A 16152-nucleotide genomic window follows, 5' to 3' on the forward strand; every position below is an offset into this window, starting at 1 on the left:
TATTAATGTTATTTTTTACTATTATCCATTCATTCACTTACCATCATAAACATTCACCTACACCCATCTATTAACTCATCATCATACACTTACCTAAGCATCTACATACTTACAACATCACCATCTAATATTTTAATTAAGCTGCCATTATCACTTTACAAGCGCATTATACTTCTTCATCACTGAGCAAGATATTATTCCATCATCAAACAGTAAGTATCCATACCTGTTCACAACATTCCTTCGTACAATCTTTGAATACTCACTCAATCCTTGCAAAACTAGGCTCATCAGCATCTCCTGCCTCTCTATCTCATACATGTGCTCTTCAATCACCGGGAAAAACATCGATCCCTTGATAGTACTCCCGTCCACATCTTCCTCTTCAACAATCTCCACCAAAAATATCGAAAACGCCTCAATCAAGTCAACTTCTGATGCATTCCACATAATCCTTAGTAGCGTTATCTGCTTAACAACATCCTCAATGTCAATCTCCTCAACATAATCTCTCTGTGCAACATCCATCATGTACACCAGCACATCATCAAAAAAAGACGTCCTTTCCTTGTTGCAGTATTCTTCCTCTTCTTCATCCTCCTCAAGATGACTGCAATGAAACATCTGTCCCTCAGAAAACATAATGTGATCCATAAAATCATCCTCAACACATACATCATCCCATACAATACATCTGTCCACATTCCCACCAATAAAGCATCCATGTCCAACAACAGAATCCCGAATAAAACGATTCATAACAAACTTCAGGTCACATCCAACTACTGTGTTGGAAATCGGCTCATACAGCTCAGCATCAGGCTCATTCGGCTCATCATCAAAAAAATTACTTTGTATCTGCACAAAACTCTGGAATCTGTCTGTACCTCTCCATCTGAATTTCCGTAAATCAACTGCCTTACCCTCTCTCACATCCTCATTGAACTTGAAGTAATCATACAGCGTCACTATCTCTTTGCTGTAAAACCCACTCTTCCTCTCAATATCCATTCCAGAAATACCTTCCTCTATCCCATCTGCTTGTCCTTGAATACAGCACATCACCTTGAAATTATATGCATTAAACGCAAGAACTCCTTTCACTAAATCACCTAAGGTTCCAAAGTCAAAATTCTCAGTAAATAACGGAAATATCTTCGACGACACAACAGCAATAGTTGGAGACGACAGACCTGCAGTAAACTCAATCGTTCCATTCTCTAACACTGCCTCTACCACTTTCTTCTCATCATACACTTCATTCACACACTTGCTGTAAAACACAACCTCATTCCAATCCAATCCATATAGATGAGACACATTGCTGTTACTCTCGCTTGGATGTAGAAACAATGTCATGATAACGTCCTTTCCCTTCCTGTGCCTCTCTAAAATGTTTTTCAAAGGATAGTTTGTATAGTGGTTTGCATAGATAACCAGTAAATCATCAAAATCAAGTCCATTATCATCAATATACCTCATCAGATCTCCAAGGGACTTGCCTTCGCAATCAAGCGTTGCAATATTCATCCTTCCAGACACATCTATCTTTATTGCATGTGAAATCACTTCTTTACAACCGCTTCCTGCAAGAATCACATTAAAAAACTGCTGATCACACAGACTCGACAAGATATACTCAAGTAACGGCACATTTGCCACCGGAAAAAGTGACAGATTCTTCTTCAAATCAGTCATCTTCATTGGAATGTGCCGTGTTTCATAGAAATCATATATCAGCAGCACTATCTCTCTATTCTCCCTGATAAATTTCTTGATATTCACTGCCTCCATGGACTCAAGGGTTTGCTCAGTTGCTTTGTTTATCCTTAACTCATCCAATAGGTTGCATTCATGCTCATTATGATTGGCTTGCGTCACTATCTTCCAGACTCATGCCCTTTGTTGCCATGCCAACTCTTACATTCATTCTCAATCCACCTTCTCTCTCATCATGCCATCTCCTCTCTATTGCATTTCTGATTTCTTCAGCCCTAGCAACTACATCCTCAGGAACACCTGCCATCCTTGCAACATTCAATCCGTGTGAGTCCCCAGATACTCCTGGCACAAGCTTATACAGAAATATCACATCTTTGTCTCGTACAACCGAGCTCATGTATCCATTCATAACTCCTTCCATTCTTCGAGCCATCCTATGGTAATGCGTTGAAAACATCACATGACATCCTCGTTGCTTCAAAAACTCAATAACAGCAACTGCAATACATTCTCCGTCCTTTGTAGACGTCCCTCTTCCAAGCTCATCCATTATCACAAATGATCTGTTTGTTGAGTGTTTCAAGACACTTGCAGCCTCACTCAGCTCAACCATAAAGGTAGACTCACCTTTCACAAGATTGTCTGAAGCACCTATTCTCGTAAATATCCTGTCAAACAGCGGGGTCTCCATCCTTTCACAACATACATCCATTCCAACCTGACCAAGAATAACATTCATGCAAACAGTCCGTAAAAACGTCGACTTCCCTCCCATGTTCGCACCTGTAAGCATAAGAACCTTTTTTTCCGCTCTATAGTCATTCTTTACATGTCCCTCATACACAGGGTTCCACATCCCACTCACACTCAGTATCTCAGAAACAACAGGCACACTTCCTTTCATTGCTAACGAAAACATCGCAAACGAAACATAGCAGTCAATCTGTGCAATATAAGAAAAAATCTGTCTAAGCACAAAAACATGCGGAATAAGAACATCTATTGCTCTCTTTAACAGCATCCCTCGCGACTGGAATATTCGCTCTTCACATTCATTATATCTGCTGATTAATCTTCGAACATCATCAGTGTAGTATCTATTGACATTCTTCGTTGATGAAAAAATCACATAACCAACAGGAACTGTCACTTCCTTAGGCACTTCAATCTGAAAAACATCCTTGCCTATATCTCTGAATATGATATCTTTGTTTCTCATCAATGTTCTTTGCCTCTCTAAATACTCGTTCAATTCATTCTCAATTGCATTCTTTTCTTTAACAAGCATACACAGTTCCTCATCCTCCTCTTTCCCAACATCTATATCCGTATCACTCACTTCATACTTTCTTTTGTGCATTTCAAGCACTTCATCAATATTATTCACATACTCTATGCATGAATTCTTTATACGTTGAATCATTATGCATTCTAAATCATCTATATAACTAACCATATTCTCAATATTCATTAGTAGCATAGATAAAAACTCTTTACTACTGTCAACACAAATAAGAAACTTGTTCAGATCATTGACTCTTGGACTTCCATTGTAGAGTCTCGTAACCAACCTTTCTCCATCTCCAATCTTTTTCATGCATTTCCTCAAATCCTCAACATTTATCTTCTTCATTATTCTGCACATTGTCTGTCTTTCCATTATCTCTGCCTCATTCATCAGAGGCTGCAAAATCCACCTTCGCAACAATCTCTGTCCAAACGCAGTAACACAGAAATTTACTGCATTAAACAAGGTCTTCTCTACACCACCGTCATAGCTATTCTTAAATACTTCCATGCTCCTTAGCACATTTCCATCTATCACCATCCTTCCGCTGCTTTCTCCAAGTCGCTGAATCCGGGCATCATCTAACGCACTAGGCCTTTTAAGTCTCACCATGTAATTCTGCATATACATAAAGCACACATACTCTCGCTCATTCTCAAATACATGCTTGCGTTCAAATACTACTACTGTGCAATCAGGTACAATTCTGGGAATCCCATCAATTTCATACCTCGATATCATCTCACGCACATCATACTGTGCCAGTATCGTCTTCAGCATATTTCGATCTTCATCATCGCAAAATGACGACAAATACACATCTCCAACACTTGCATCGTACAGCATCACAGATAGATGAACTCTTCCTTCACAGCTCTTAGCATAACAGGTATTATCCTCTGCAACACTCATCAAATACATCGGCATTACAGATCTCATGTGATCCGCACTGTATATTGTTCCCTGTGTAATAACCTCCTTCAACTCCCTATGAATAATCTTTTCTTTCGTTATGCTTGCTCTTTTTTCTTCTTTCTCACTTCTCTCCCTGATCTGCTTTCCGATCATGTTTTCGCTCTGCTCAACTCTTGCTATTTTGTATCCATTCTCTAAAAACTTCTTTGTCCAGTAGTCGAGACTTCCCTCAGGAAATCCAGACATCCTCATATTGACCCTGCCAGTCACCTTCAGATCAAACAGCCTTGCTCCAATAAGAGCATCATCCTCATACAACTCGTAGAACTTGCCTTTCTTGAAAAACACTACGGTATCAAAGTGGTCCTTCTTTATACTCCAGAATTGCTTCTCAAATGGACTAAGCTTTGTATATTCATCCTCAGGTATCAAAAGTGTTGATCCATCATATCCCTGTTCTCCTTTTTTCTTTCCATCCTTATCTCTAACATCAACAAGAAATCTATATCTTCCCATAATCTCAGCATTCACTTTATTCTTGATGCTTGTATTATCTGCATTTACAAATATACTTTCAAGTATACCGTCTTCATGAGCATATTCATTATTCATGCTTGCATGAATTTTATTTGATTTTGTATCTTTAATCATACTGTCGTTTATTTTGAAATCATTAGTGTTTTTGCAAGCTCTCTTCACATTATGCTCAAGATTTTCAAGATTGGTATCTGTGCAACTGCCTTCCTCATGCTGATTTGCGTCTTTCGTGCCAATATTCAGATCTATAGATATCTCATTGCACATGTCGAAGTATTCCAGTAGTGTCTTTTTCCCCTTCATTGCATCCTTGCATTGTACAATTTTTATTCTTAGGTGCATCTTCAGTGATGTAATAGCCTTGCACGGTGTGCCCTATGCCAATCAGCGAGAAAATACTTTTGAAGATTCTTGAGCATAAAAACAGCAATATGGATAAGGTATTCAATCTGATGTGCACATTACTTGGATTGCAGTACTTCTTTGAGGGCACAGAGCAACGTGTATACACGCTTGCAAGCCCTTCGTTCATCATAGATGTTTCAGAATCTGCAGTGAAGCTCACGTTTGTTGAAGAAAGGTTTTCTGAATGCTTCCGGTATGTTGAGTTCTATTTGGGTAAGTTTCTTGCGAACAAGAATCTTGTAAACTTCTACTATTATCTCAAAATGTTTGCAAAGATGGAGACGGGTTATGATGAATTACTGGATGGTAAATGCACAGACACATGCAGATGTGTCTATGATGGTAAGTATTGTGCAAACGTTCCGTTCAGCAAGATTGTGCAATTGAGTGGAGCAGCAGTATACAACATATATAGACATAGACTTGAGCGGCACTTATATGCAGGAGGAACAATAATTGCAATTCCTGAACATTCAAATGAAAATGATGTTGCATTGATGGCTGTTAAGTGTGATAATGGAAATTGCGTGGATGTGGTAATGAATCTGAATCTTGCTGTGCATATCAACTCTGAAGCATTATGCAGAAAGACATTTGAATGTATTTCAAGCACAGATGTATATTGGAAAGGATTATGCAAAGGAAATGATGTTACGGTGAGAAGCGATCTTTCTGTGTATGTTAATGGATGCATTCGCAGAGAGATTGCTTTTCTGATGAAGCTTGGAAAGTCTCTTGAGTTTTCGTTGTGCTTTTTTGATGGACTTTGTTGTTAGTTTTGAAAATTGTGTAATTGGTTGTGCTTCTAGCAATGGATGTATTAGAGAATGCAGTGATAAAGATTTTGATTTTGTGTAAGGCTGTGCATGATAATAGTGGATGGGCATGAACTAAGGAGAAATTCGATCATAGAGTTGTGTGTACTGCCAAACATGATGGTACACAGAATTATGGCAGAAATAGGAAGACAGGTTACAGATGCAGTGTTTGTGGACACTGTTGGGAACCTGAGGTTTGTTACAGATGCTATTTATGTGTTGAGCTACAGAAAGCTTGTCAAGACTTTACTTTCGTTGAGATCTAGGCAGGGATTTGTGCTGTTTATTGATTCGATGACTTTTATTGCAGACAAGCAAGTACCTGATGCACAAAAAATATACAATATTTTGTGGGAGCTTATTTATGTGAATGATGCCACAGTGATTGTTTCGAATCATTACAAGGTGCATCAAAGTAAGCTTGTGCCACGGCTTGGAGTGCGTTGGGAAATGATGGTCAGCTACAAAGTGATGTTCAGGTATGTAAAGAGTAAAGTAATATCATCAGTACATTCAAATGAGTTATTTGAACGGTAGTTGAGGACTTATGGCACAGCTAAATGTTAATCATGTTCTGCATGTGGAGTATAAATGTTATTATTTACAACAAATAATGTGTCGAAATGTATTTAATGGTGCTCGGTGAACCCCTGGTCTGCTGTTGTAACAGATAATGTGATACAGTGGACAGCCAGTGATGAAATGCATCAGTTGAGGCTTGTCAGCAGGGAGTAAAACCCACCCTCTACAATGTCCAGATGAGAAAATATGCATGACTGAGGCATTTATTTATGAAATGTTGTATTTGTATGTGCTTGAGCACAATCTTTGAAAGTCTGTTGTAGTTTGAAATAAAGACGAGCCCATCAATTTAATATAGTATTGGCTATTTTAGTAGTCGTCTCCTCTAGTGAGAACCTCCTTTCCCATTTCACTCAGGTATACGGTGTGTTCAAACTGAGCAACCTTACAGCCTTGGATGTCATTCAGTGGTGGATATGGAATCAGCAGTCCCATCATTGTCAGCAGATTTACATTCTTAAGTACATCGCCAGTTATCAGGTTGTAATGCTCCAGGTGCCTTGGACTGAATGGCAGTGTTCCAAATGATTTCTTGACGAACTCGTAGATCGTTATCAGATCCTTGTTGTATAACTTCCTGGACTTATTGGCATTCAAAATGTAGTGGGAGCATGGTGGTTTGTCATCTATTGTACCTCTTCCTGTTGTTGAAAATGTCTCTATTGCATAGAACATGTCTCCAACAATCCTTGTTGTGTCCTTGTTGTTAACTGCAGGGATTGATATTCCTCCATGGATCTTGAACTGGCATATTGAGTGTCCATTCAAGTCAGAAATCGGCTTTATTGGCACTGTCTTTCCATCAACGATCATTTCATAACTTGACATTACTTCACAAATGTCTCTACCTATGTCACACACTCTCACATCAATTCCTAAAGACCTGATTCCGGTCTCTGTGCCCTCCTTTGCTGCTTTAAGTAGTGGCTCATACTCATGATTGAATGCAACTGTAAATGCAGAGTCCATGATTCTTCCGTTGGAGTGTGTTCCAAAGTCAATCTTCAGCACATCATTCTCACCTAGGAATATATCTGCTTCTCCAGGATTCACAGTGTAGTGTGCAGCACACGAATTCATAGACATTCCTACAGGAAATCCTATCCCTTCGTTCTTCTCACCCTTCAAAAGAATTCTAGTTGACTCCTCAACACACTCTGCAATCTCAAGAAATTTCATTCCTGGCCTAAGGCTCTGCTGAAGCTTATATCGAACCCTTCTATGGGCCTCAGCCGCTCTGCGTGCATCCTGCAGTACTTCACACTCAATCTCATTGCTTATCTCCACGTTCTTGCAGTCATAAAGATTTCCCTTTGTGTATATTCCGCTCTTCGGAAGAAACTCAATCGGCTGCTCCCCCACTTGATTCAGTAAAACAAATCCCATATGGGGTATCACCATCATAATTCAAACCAAATCATTCAAAATCATGATCTATTAGCATAAAACACTTAAATAATTGATTTAATTATTCATATCAATATCACGCACCTTTTAAGGACCATGATTCAGGCTTCCTCAGCTTTTGCATGACATCCATGATCTCCTCATCAGTTAGGTCATCAACCCCATGCCTTAGATAGTCCTTTGATGGGTAGTTAAATGATCCAAGAACCAGTTGTTTCATCTTCTGAAAGCCTTCATAATGACTAGACTCGTTATGACGATCTGATGCAGATAGCCTTAAATCACAAGATTCAACAAAGTACTTCTTACGATCTGCTGGCTCCATTGCACATATGAAATCAATATGATTCATCAATGCTTCAAAAGCCTTTTTGAATTCTTCTCTCTGTAATCCCCAATATTGATCGTTGTAGCTCATCCAATTATTATTGCACTGGGACACAATTATCCTTGCACTATCAGGATCTTCTCGACTGATAGGGAAAAAATGAACATTCAAACCTCCTATCTTCTCAAGCCAACAAGAACATTCATCTTCATTGATTTTGGATTTCATAAACGATTGAAAGAATTCAAGCACAATTGGCAAGATCTTCTCAACATTCCCTTCCCCAGATCCCTTGTATATAACATAACGTTGATCCGAGTAAAAACCTTGGCTAATATGGATAAACGGCAAGCCAGGAACGTATTCATCAGTATATATGTTATACGGATGCGTGCATACATTTGGTTTCAATAACTCAGCCTCTTCTTCATCTCTGTTATATTTGCTTGATCTTATTGCCAATGCCATTCCATTCAAAGTATTCTTGACTTCCTCGGTAATGTTTCCAATCGCAACTATCGTTATGTCAGACATAGACACTAATTTGCTCCACACAAAATCAACTTCCTCGGGATTAGGCTCATAATAACAATGATATTCTTCATTCCATCTTTTCAACACACTGCTCAGGCTCTGTGTTTCTGGATTCTCCACATTCAATTTGTCAATATTATCATTAAAGACAGACAGCAAAACACTCATATTTTCAAACAGTTCATCCGTATTTACAATACTATCAAACCTCAACACGCCATATCCACTGTTGAATTCGCACCAGTAGTTTTTAAACACTGAGTAGGGAATATCTCGGAACTTTGTTCTCTTATCATTGTAAATAAGACGGATTTTTTTCATAGCTGTGTTTCCCATGCATTCATAAGGTAACGAATATCCTACATTCAGGTCTCCAATATCCATCATTACACACACATGTAGCCTATTCTTATAATCACAGCTCGTGGTATACCTGTCATCATGCACAGTTATTAACTTTACCTCATTCCCCATCACCTTTGCTTCATACTTCTTTGGATCTCCATCATATGACTTGATCTCTTCAAGACACTCTCCAATATTCTCGACTCCTCCACTCTTCACATGTTCAGCATGTGCATTCAGCTTTTGTATCGCTTTATTAAAATTGGCAGTCATATCCTCAAACTCAGTACACTTATGTTGTACATCCCATCCGATGATTCTTGGATGCGAGCCCGTACTACTCATTGCCGAATTCGCAATCATCAGCAGTGCTCCACATCGATACAGCAAATTCATGCGCTTACTAAATCGCTCATATATATACTTTTTATTCATTCATATATTGCATTTATTCATTCATATATTGCATTTATTCATTTCATGTATCAATTAACATCTGCATTAAAACACAAAATATCATCTCAATCACACATCTTTATTGATCATATAATTACTCCCCAAACAAACTCTCAATCACACTCTCTGCCTCCATTATTTCACCCTTCCGCACTTCATACTCCTTACGACTCTCCTCAAGTATTTCTTCTGCAATCTTCGTTAATGAATGACCTTTGCCGTTGTACTTGCAGCAGTTCATGCTCATCAGTTCAAGATCCTGCAGAAACTCTTCAAACTTCTTATACTTGTTGTGTCTGGCTTTTGTCTTAATCGTTGTCAGGTCAATCGGCTCGGACACAATCAGAAGATAGTCAGGAAACTTCTTTGTGGATACTGGCTTGTGGAAAGCAACCGAATACGGCAGTTGGAAAAACTTTGTCAACAACCCAAGCATCACCTCTTGTAAATACACTCTTGCCTTCCTCTTCTCAGCCTCGATCTTCTTCTTAGTCATCTTAGCTGCAGATGTGAAATTAGGACATGTCTTGTTTGTCTTCATGTGCCCAACCTGCCCACAATTACCACACTTCAAAACTCCCTTCTTCTCATCAAGGTTCTTTCTCTTTCGTGCCTTTAAATATGCTTTAATCACTCGGCTATCGTAGACCTTCTCTTCTTCAACCTGTCCATCTTCATATATCCTACGGATAGTCAGACACACATCCTCAGACTGCATTGTTGTCTCACTCAATGTGTCGTTCCTGCGTTCCTGCTGATACTTCCTTGCAAAGTGCATCTCATCAAGTTGTATGTCTTCGGTAGATCCAAGTGACGCTTGCTGCTTGCTCCATATCTTCTCAATCTCCTCCTTATACCGCATCTGGTGCTCGTTAATTATCTTTCTATTCTCAACCTCATTGCCCCTCTTCAACCGGATTTTGCGGAAGCTTATCCCCTCGCCAATTCCAGTAGGATCCCCAGGTCCATTCAGCTCAAGAAGCCCTCGTCCATTGCATGCATTTACAAAATTCCTACTCAAACACCACGAAGGCGGAACAACCTCCTCTTCATTCTCAGAATCATCGCTCTCAACAATTATCTTATGTCCAGAATCCTGAAGCCTCCGCTCTCCAGCAAGCATACTTTCGTACTGACATATATTCTCAGGTGTAACAAGCTTGCGCAGATCCTCCTCTCCAAGTAATGCAGAGCTTGGCCTCAACACCCATACATTATCCCTGCCTTTCTTTGCACAGTCTGCATACTCCTTTAACCACTTTCTTTTGCTTCCTTCGCTAAAGTACGGAAACATCTCATCAAGCTGAGATATCTTCAACTCCCTGCTTCCTCCATCCTTTCCATTAAACAATCGGAACGCCGCAACCTTCAGTCTGTTCTTGCAGAAAATATTCAGTCGTCTTGAGTGTGGTGCATACACATCTTCTAACGGAAACTGCTGTCCAACACAGTAAAGATTCTCAATTTCTCTAAACATACACACACTTATTCCTTCCTCCTCCTCAACAATGCATAAATAATCAGGCAAATTATGCTTGAAAACCGGCGCAATAAATAAATTGTTCGTTAATGCAAGCATTGATGTCCCAGGTGCAACGTCACCAAACCCAAAAAACGGTGAAGGATCCTCCATATCAAGCACCGTGTACTGCGATTGGTCAGGCGCATACTCGTCACGAGCACTGCTCTTCCTGTAGTAAATGTTCAGCAAACTCGCCATCCCCGGATTCACAACAAAAAACGGCTCTTCCTCACTATACTCAAATAGAGAAAACGGACTTGAGTCTTTCAATGTAATCTCACCAGCCTTCTTGATAATGCTCTGTGCCTTAACCTTTGTGTTCCCGATCGCCTTGAACTCTATGTTACTCCCATGTAATCCAAACCTTGGTCTGTGGAAATTCCTGAGCTCATCCTTCGTATGATTTGTTTTATAGAATATTGGCTCAAGCCTAAGCGCTGGAAGTGAGTGTTGAACACCAAATGTACCAAGACTGTTCTTAGTCCTTGACTCCTGCCCATAATACTTATCATGCGATATATTGTATTTGCTTTTCAATGGCTTGTCAACAGAAAATATTTCCTTCTGCTTCTTCTTCTGCTTCACCTGCTTCTTGTCATCAACTTTCTCAAATATCAAATTCGGGTCATCCAGATACAATGTAAGAAAGCCCCTGTGCTTCTTCAAATCCTCATCATCAACAGCAACATACTTTTCCCACTCATCCTCAAGAATGCTATCAACAAGCTCAGTGATTATAGTACTCCTGTTTGCATTTACATTCACTTCTGCCTCTTCATATATCACATCCTTCTCCCACTCCACAAGATCAAAAGGATGCTTAACATCCTTAGCCTGGCTTGAAACATCGCTTAATGCCTTGCTCTTCATCAAATCACTTTCAAGCTGCCTTCGTTTGAAATACTGCCTTAATCCACTGCTACGCAGAGACCCTGAAAGCGCCTGCAATGTCGTACTATCATCTCGTGCATATGCTGTGCTGTTCTTGAACTTTGCTTGATCATCCACCTCATATTCCATCGATTCGTTAGGAACTTTCCTTCCTTTGTACTTCCTCAGCTTGTACTCATACGGCTTTTCCTCAACCAATAGCTCAAGAAACCTCAAATCGCTTATATCATCCACACCATCATGTGCCTGAGAACTCTTATGCGTATCCTCACTACTATGGTATGTATTATCTGTCCCTTCACGGCCTTGCATCGGCACATTCCTGCTTACATCATACCCTTGATCACCCTCTGCATTCCTGCCTATTCTAATTGCTTCAAAATCCATTTTTGCATTCGCTACATGTTCATCAAACTCATCATCCATGCGTAAGATGTTTGGGGTATGTCGCCTGCCCATTTCCAGATTTGCTATCATTACCATGATTTTTCAAAATACACAGCCCCCCAATGAACGCTCCCAGAAGCCAAAGCGAAATACCACAAGAGTACCTCAATAATGAAAACCCATTTGCATACATGCAGAGCTATGGGGATGCCCCCGTGATCGATCCAAAGATCAAGGCAGACATGGATATAATGCTGCAGATGCAACCAAAATACATCTCGATAGGAATCAACAACCATGTGCTCAGGACAGAGCAAGTGACAAAAACAAACACACTGATTGAACTGCATATCTTGTATCTGTTGAACGAAGGATTGCAGACGCTTCGCAACAATGCAGAGATGGGTATGCATGTAAATGGAAGCATCAGTGATGCTGCAGGCCTTAGCATGGGTGCAGAAATGAATGCTAGAGCAAGTGTAGAGTCCTTATTAAAAAGCAACATTGATGATCAGAAGGTTCTCGACATCATGATCCGCATAAATCGGTTGAAATTGTTAAGGAGTCAAGAAAGATTAAGAGAAAAAGTCTATTATGCACTTAGGAATTCAATTGCGCCTGAAACTGTGCAGTCATCGGTATTTCCACTGCCAATAATGGAAGATGCACTTTCTGATGCAATTGAATACGTTAAGCTTTGCAGGCCACCTGTCGTATGCACACATCCGCAAAGTAGCCATGATGAAGAGTATGAATCAAGCTATACAACAACTGAAAACGAAGATTAAATGTATTTGAATGTATTTATATACGCATTTAATGTATCCTTACCGTTTAAGAGCAGAGCTTATATATTACGCTATGCACCTCCTGCAAACACACACATTGAAGATGCAACAAATCCCTCCAAGTGGTAGATTCCCTTTGTACCCTTTTTCATCCTCTCCTCATACATCAATGCACTTCTACAGAGCAGCAGAAGCATTTTGGAATCCACTCCAGTAGAAAGCTGCCTAAACAGCTCAAGAAGAATTGTTCTTGATGAAATACAGCTGTTCAACAGAGTGTACAACAACTTTCGGATCTCAATAAACCCGTCTGATGTTTGCTTTGATTTTATAATCAATGTAATCGACGATATAATCAGTTCCCACTCAAGCTTCATGCATTTATCTTGTGTCTTTACTCTCTTACCATCTCCATCAGCCATGTTGAAGCAAAAAAGCTCAAGTACACACAGTGCTCTGCGCATATTTCCTACACACTCTTCAGATATCTCAGTCAATGTCTGTACAGGTACACTGTAGTTCTCCTTCTCAAGTACTTTATTCATTACATCCACCATTTCAGTATTCGAAAATCCTGGAATTCTTAAAAAAAAACACCTGCTTCTTATTGGTTCAATTAGTCTTGACAGTTCCTCACACACAAGTACAATCCTAAGGCATCCACTGTACATTTCTATGGTTCTTCGCAATGCGGCCTGTGCTTCCACAGACAGTTGCTCTGCTGACATTATTGCAACAAGCTTGATTGCTGTCTTTTTAGTTGCTCCTCCAAACATTGAGAGTATTGGTTTCGTCTGTCCCATCTCTTTTATCACGCCCTGAATAATTGCCTTGTCGTGATGACCGTACTTCGCAGGACATATCTCCATGTATCCATCTGAGTCTGTGTATGCAACTTCCAGTTTTTTTGAGCCGCTTGTAACCTCGATCGTTCTAGGCCTCATTTCTGGAGCTTCTCCATACAGATGACTGATCAGGCACATCAGAGCTGTCTTTTTACCACTTCCAGATTGTCCGTGCATTATAATATGTGGCATGTTTTCGATTGTGTAGCCCTTCAATGCATTCACTATCTGTTTTCGCCCATCCATGTCCTCGAATCTAGTTGGTCTGTATCTTTCAATCCATATCATCAGGGTCTATAATGTAGTGCAGATTGTATTACACGCATTGTGTTTTCTGAATTGCAAAAATCTGCAGTTTCATGGGCTCAGAGCCACAGCATAGAACTACAGGCACACAATCTCAAGAAGTTTATGCTGAAGATTGTGATTATATAGAAAAGCAAGGTATCAATAATGAATGTGCAAATCAACAGGTAAACAACCAGATTGATCACCAGGTATTTCTGGACATTATTCAAGAATACTTCGTGGAAATGGATGCACAAGCATTTGAAGCTGTAGTTTCAAAGACTGTGATTAATGATACGCTGTGCATGAATCAAGTTTTTAATAATAGTAACGATTTATGCAGTTATTTATGCGATGATACACCTTCCGATGTATTTTCTGATAACATCCGTTGTATTGAGATGCTTTACAAGAAGCAAGTGATTGTTAATAACAACAGGAAGGCGGTTCTTGAGAAGAAACTGAAGGACAGGCTCAAATACTTTGGTTACTGGGAAATACTCAGATCGATTGATGAGGAGATGGAAAACCTGGCTACCAATAAGAAGCGGAGCAGGTGTATAGAAGAAAGGATAATAGATGTTATTGATAGGCGTGAGCAATTATTGTCATTATTTGCAGATATTGATGCTCTTGAAAGTGACTTTGAAGGCTACGAAGCATTATTTGATCCGGCTGAGGATGTCGATTGTAGAGAATATGGAATTGAGCGGATAGAATATTTTGGGAGTGTATGAGCGCTGAAATATAACAGTATGAAACATGTAAAAGTATTATTATGCATCTATAAAATCTAGTTAGATGCATGAAAGTAATGAATTGTATGTGGTGGTTGGTATATAGTTATTGCTGCACATATGGATATGTGTTGAGAACGTGTATTTTTGGACACCCTGCATGAGTCTAAGCGAGAAGCTGAACAGGAAGTTGGATGGAGGAAAATTCAGACTACTAAATGAGAAAATGTACCGTGGAAAAGGTCTCGGAAAGGGAAACCTGCAGCTATATCATGAGCTGTATGGATCTCAAGTGACTAAATGGCCTGTGAATCCACTAGATGTGATTATACAAAGGATTAAGAAAATGAATTCTGAGCTAGCGATTGCAGATATAGGATGTGGAGAGGCAAGAATTGCAAAGGAGTTCAAGAATGTGGTTTCACTTGATATACATCCAGTTACAAGCGATGTGGTGCATTGCGACATGTCTAAGAAGATTCCGCTTGATGATGAATCCATGGATGTAGCAGTGTGCTGCTTGAGCATGATGATGAGCAATATTACAAGTGCAACGAGGGAGGTGAACAGGATTCTGAAAAAGGAGGGATACTGGTATGTTGCAGAGGTAAGGAGCAGGATAGAAAGCGTGAATATGTTGGGTAAGAGGTTTGAATCATTTGGTTTTGATGTTGAGTATGTTGATGTAACTAGCAAACAGTTTGTACTGTACGTATTAAAAAAGAGGGAACTGCTGAATAATAGAAGAAAGAAGCCGATATTGCTTATACCATGCATGTACAAGAAGAGATGATTGTTTGGAACCTAAATGAATACCAGTGCAATGCGATATTTATTTATGCTATTTTTCAGATATGTATGAAAAGAATATGAATGCAAATGAGTATGCTGAGTAATATATCAAGAATACGATTGAGTATGCGATATCCAGCGCAGACATTTGTGTACACGAGCTGCAGTTTTTATTGCCAGTTTTCATTACGAAGACATTGTCGATAACTATGAAGAATGCAACTAGAGTGAGTATTTTTGCAATGACATGCGCAACTTAAGTTAGTGAATGGCACTTACCATTGATTGCTCTGAGATGGAGCTTGTCCTTCTTGATGACTGGCTTTACAAGAGATACAAGCAGAGAGTAGATTGTGATGCCTGTGATTACCTGACTTGCAAAGAAGTACTTTGAAAGCATGGCTGTCATGAGTATGAGAGTGATTGCACTTGTAAGCTTGAATTAGAGTTAGAGAATGCACTTACGATTTCGAGTTTATCTGTTGTTGTGACCTGCATTGTTTGATGGGTCTAGATTGCAAAGATGTTGTATAGGATTGTAGAAAGTAATGTGCAGTATGCTAGG

The 16152-nt window shown here is 39.6% G+C and overlaps 12 protein-coding genes across 12 annotated transcripts; 5 read left to right on the forward strand and 7 right to left on the reverse strand.

The window, feature by feature from the left end:
* Positions 1-150: 150 nt before the first annotated feature.
* On the reverse strand, positions 151-1794 carry M896_050620 (subunit of translation initiation factor 2B; the record flags this gene model as incomplete). The annotated part of the gene is made up of 1 exon (XM_014708211.1): positions 151-1794. The coding sequence occupies one exon, from the start codon at positions 1792-1794 to the stop codon at positions 151-153; it is 1644 nt and encodes a 547-aa protein (XP_014563697.1).
* A 67-nt stretch (positions 1795-1861) lies between these two features.
* Positions 1862-4765, reverse strand: M896_050630 (MutS-like mismatch repair ATPase; the record flags this gene model as incomplete). The annotated part of the gene is made up of 1 exon (XM_014708212.1): positions 1862-4765. One exon carries the CDS (start codon positions 4763-4765, stop codon positions 1862-1864), a length of 2904 nt encoding a protein of 967 aa, XP_014563698.1.
* Positions 4766-4839: 74 nt separating this feature from the next.
* M896_050640 (uncharacterized protein) lies at positions 4840-5643 on the forward strand (the record flags this gene model as incomplete). The annotated part of the gene is made up of 1 exon (XM_014708213.1): positions 4840-5643. The coding sequence occupies one exon, from the start codon at positions 4840-4842 to the stop codon at positions 5641-5643; it is 804 nt and encodes a 267-aa protein (XP_014563699.1).
* Positions 5644-5733: 90 nt separating this feature from the next.
* M896_050650 (uncharacterized protein) lies at positions 5734-6222 on the forward strand (the record flags this gene model as incomplete). Its single annotated transcript, XM_014708214.1, has 1 exon — positions 5734-6222. One exon carries the CDS (start codon positions 5734-5736, stop codon positions 6220-6222), a length of 489 nt encoding a protein of 162 aa, XP_014563700.1.
* Positions 6223-6576: 354 nt separating this feature from the next.
* M896_050660 (methionine aminopeptidase 2) lies at positions 6577-7653 on the reverse strand (the record flags this gene model as incomplete). Its single annotated transcript, XM_014708215.1, has 1 exon — positions 6577-7653. The coding sequence occupies one exon, from the start codon at positions 7651-7653 to the stop codon at positions 6577-6579; it is 1077 nt and encodes a 358-aa protein (XP_014563701.1).
* Positions 7654-7750: 97 nt separating this feature from the next.
* On the reverse strand, positions 7751-9316 carry M896_050670 (uncharacterized protein; the record flags this gene model as incomplete). Its single annotated transcript, XM_014708216.1, has 1 exon — positions 7751-9316. One exon carries the CDS (start codon positions 9314-9316, stop codon positions 7751-7753), a length of 1566 nt encoding a protein of 521 aa, XP_014563702.1.
* A 115-nt stretch (positions 9317-9431) lies between these two features.
* M896_050680 (subunit of transcription initiation factor TFIID) lies at positions 9432-12062 on the reverse strand (the record flags this gene model as incomplete). The annotated part of the gene is made up of 1 exon (XM_014708217.1): positions 9432-12062. The coding sequence occupies one exon, from the start codon at positions 12060-12062 to the stop codon at positions 9432-9434; it is 2631 nt and encodes an 876-aa protein (XP_014563703.1).
* Positions 12063-12259: 197 nt separating this feature from the next.
* On the forward strand, positions 12260-12925 carry M896_050690 (uncharacterized protein; the record flags this gene model as incomplete). Its single annotated transcript, XM_014708218.1, has 1 exon — positions 12260-12925. One exon carries the CDS (start codon positions 12260-12262, stop codon positions 12923-12925), a length of 666 nt encoding a protein of 221 aa, XP_014563704.1.
* Positions 12926-12996: 71 nt separating this feature from the next.
* Positions 12997-14058, reverse strand: M896_050700 (small subunit of replication factor C; the record flags this gene model as incomplete). The annotated part of the gene is made up of 1 exon (XM_014708219.1): positions 12997-14058. One exon carries the CDS (start codon positions 14056-14058, stop codon positions 12997-12999), a length of 1062 nt encoding a protein of 353 aa, XP_014563705.1.
* Positions 14059-14129: 71 nt separating this feature from the next.
* M896_050710 (uncharacterized protein) lies at positions 14130-14795 on the forward strand (the record flags this gene model as incomplete). The annotated part of the gene is made up of 1 exon (XM_014708220.1): positions 14130-14795. The coding sequence occupies one exon, from the start codon at positions 14130-14132 to the stop codon at positions 14793-14795; it is 666 nt and encodes a 221-aa protein (XP_014563706.1).
* Positions 14796-14955: 160 nt separating this feature from the next.
* M896_050720 (putative methyltransferase) lies at positions 14956-15588 on the forward strand (the record flags this gene model as incomplete). The annotated part of the gene is made up of 1 exon (XM_014708221.1): positions 14956-15588. One exon carries the CDS (start codon positions 14956-14958, stop codon positions 15586-15588), a length of 633 nt encoding a protein of 210 aa, XP_014563707.1.
* A 48-nt stretch (positions 15589-15636) lies between these two features.
* On the reverse strand, positions 15637-16085 carry M896_050730 (uncharacterized protein; the record flags this gene model as incomplete). Its single annotated transcript, XM_014708222.1, has 3 exons — positions 15637-15842; positions 15867-16023; positions 16053-16085. 3 exons carry the CDS (start codon positions 16083-16085, stop codon positions 15637-15639), a joined length of 396 nt encoding a protein of 131 aa, XP_014563708.1.
* Between the last annotated feature and the right edge of the window lie 67 nt (positions 16086-16152).

This window comes from Ordospora colligata, assembly GCF_000803265.1.
Source record: "Ordospora colligata OC4 chromosome Unknown contig_05, whole genome shotgun sequence".
Taxonomy (NCBI): Eukaryota; Fungi; Microsporidia; family Ordosporidae; genus Ordospora; species Ordospora colligata.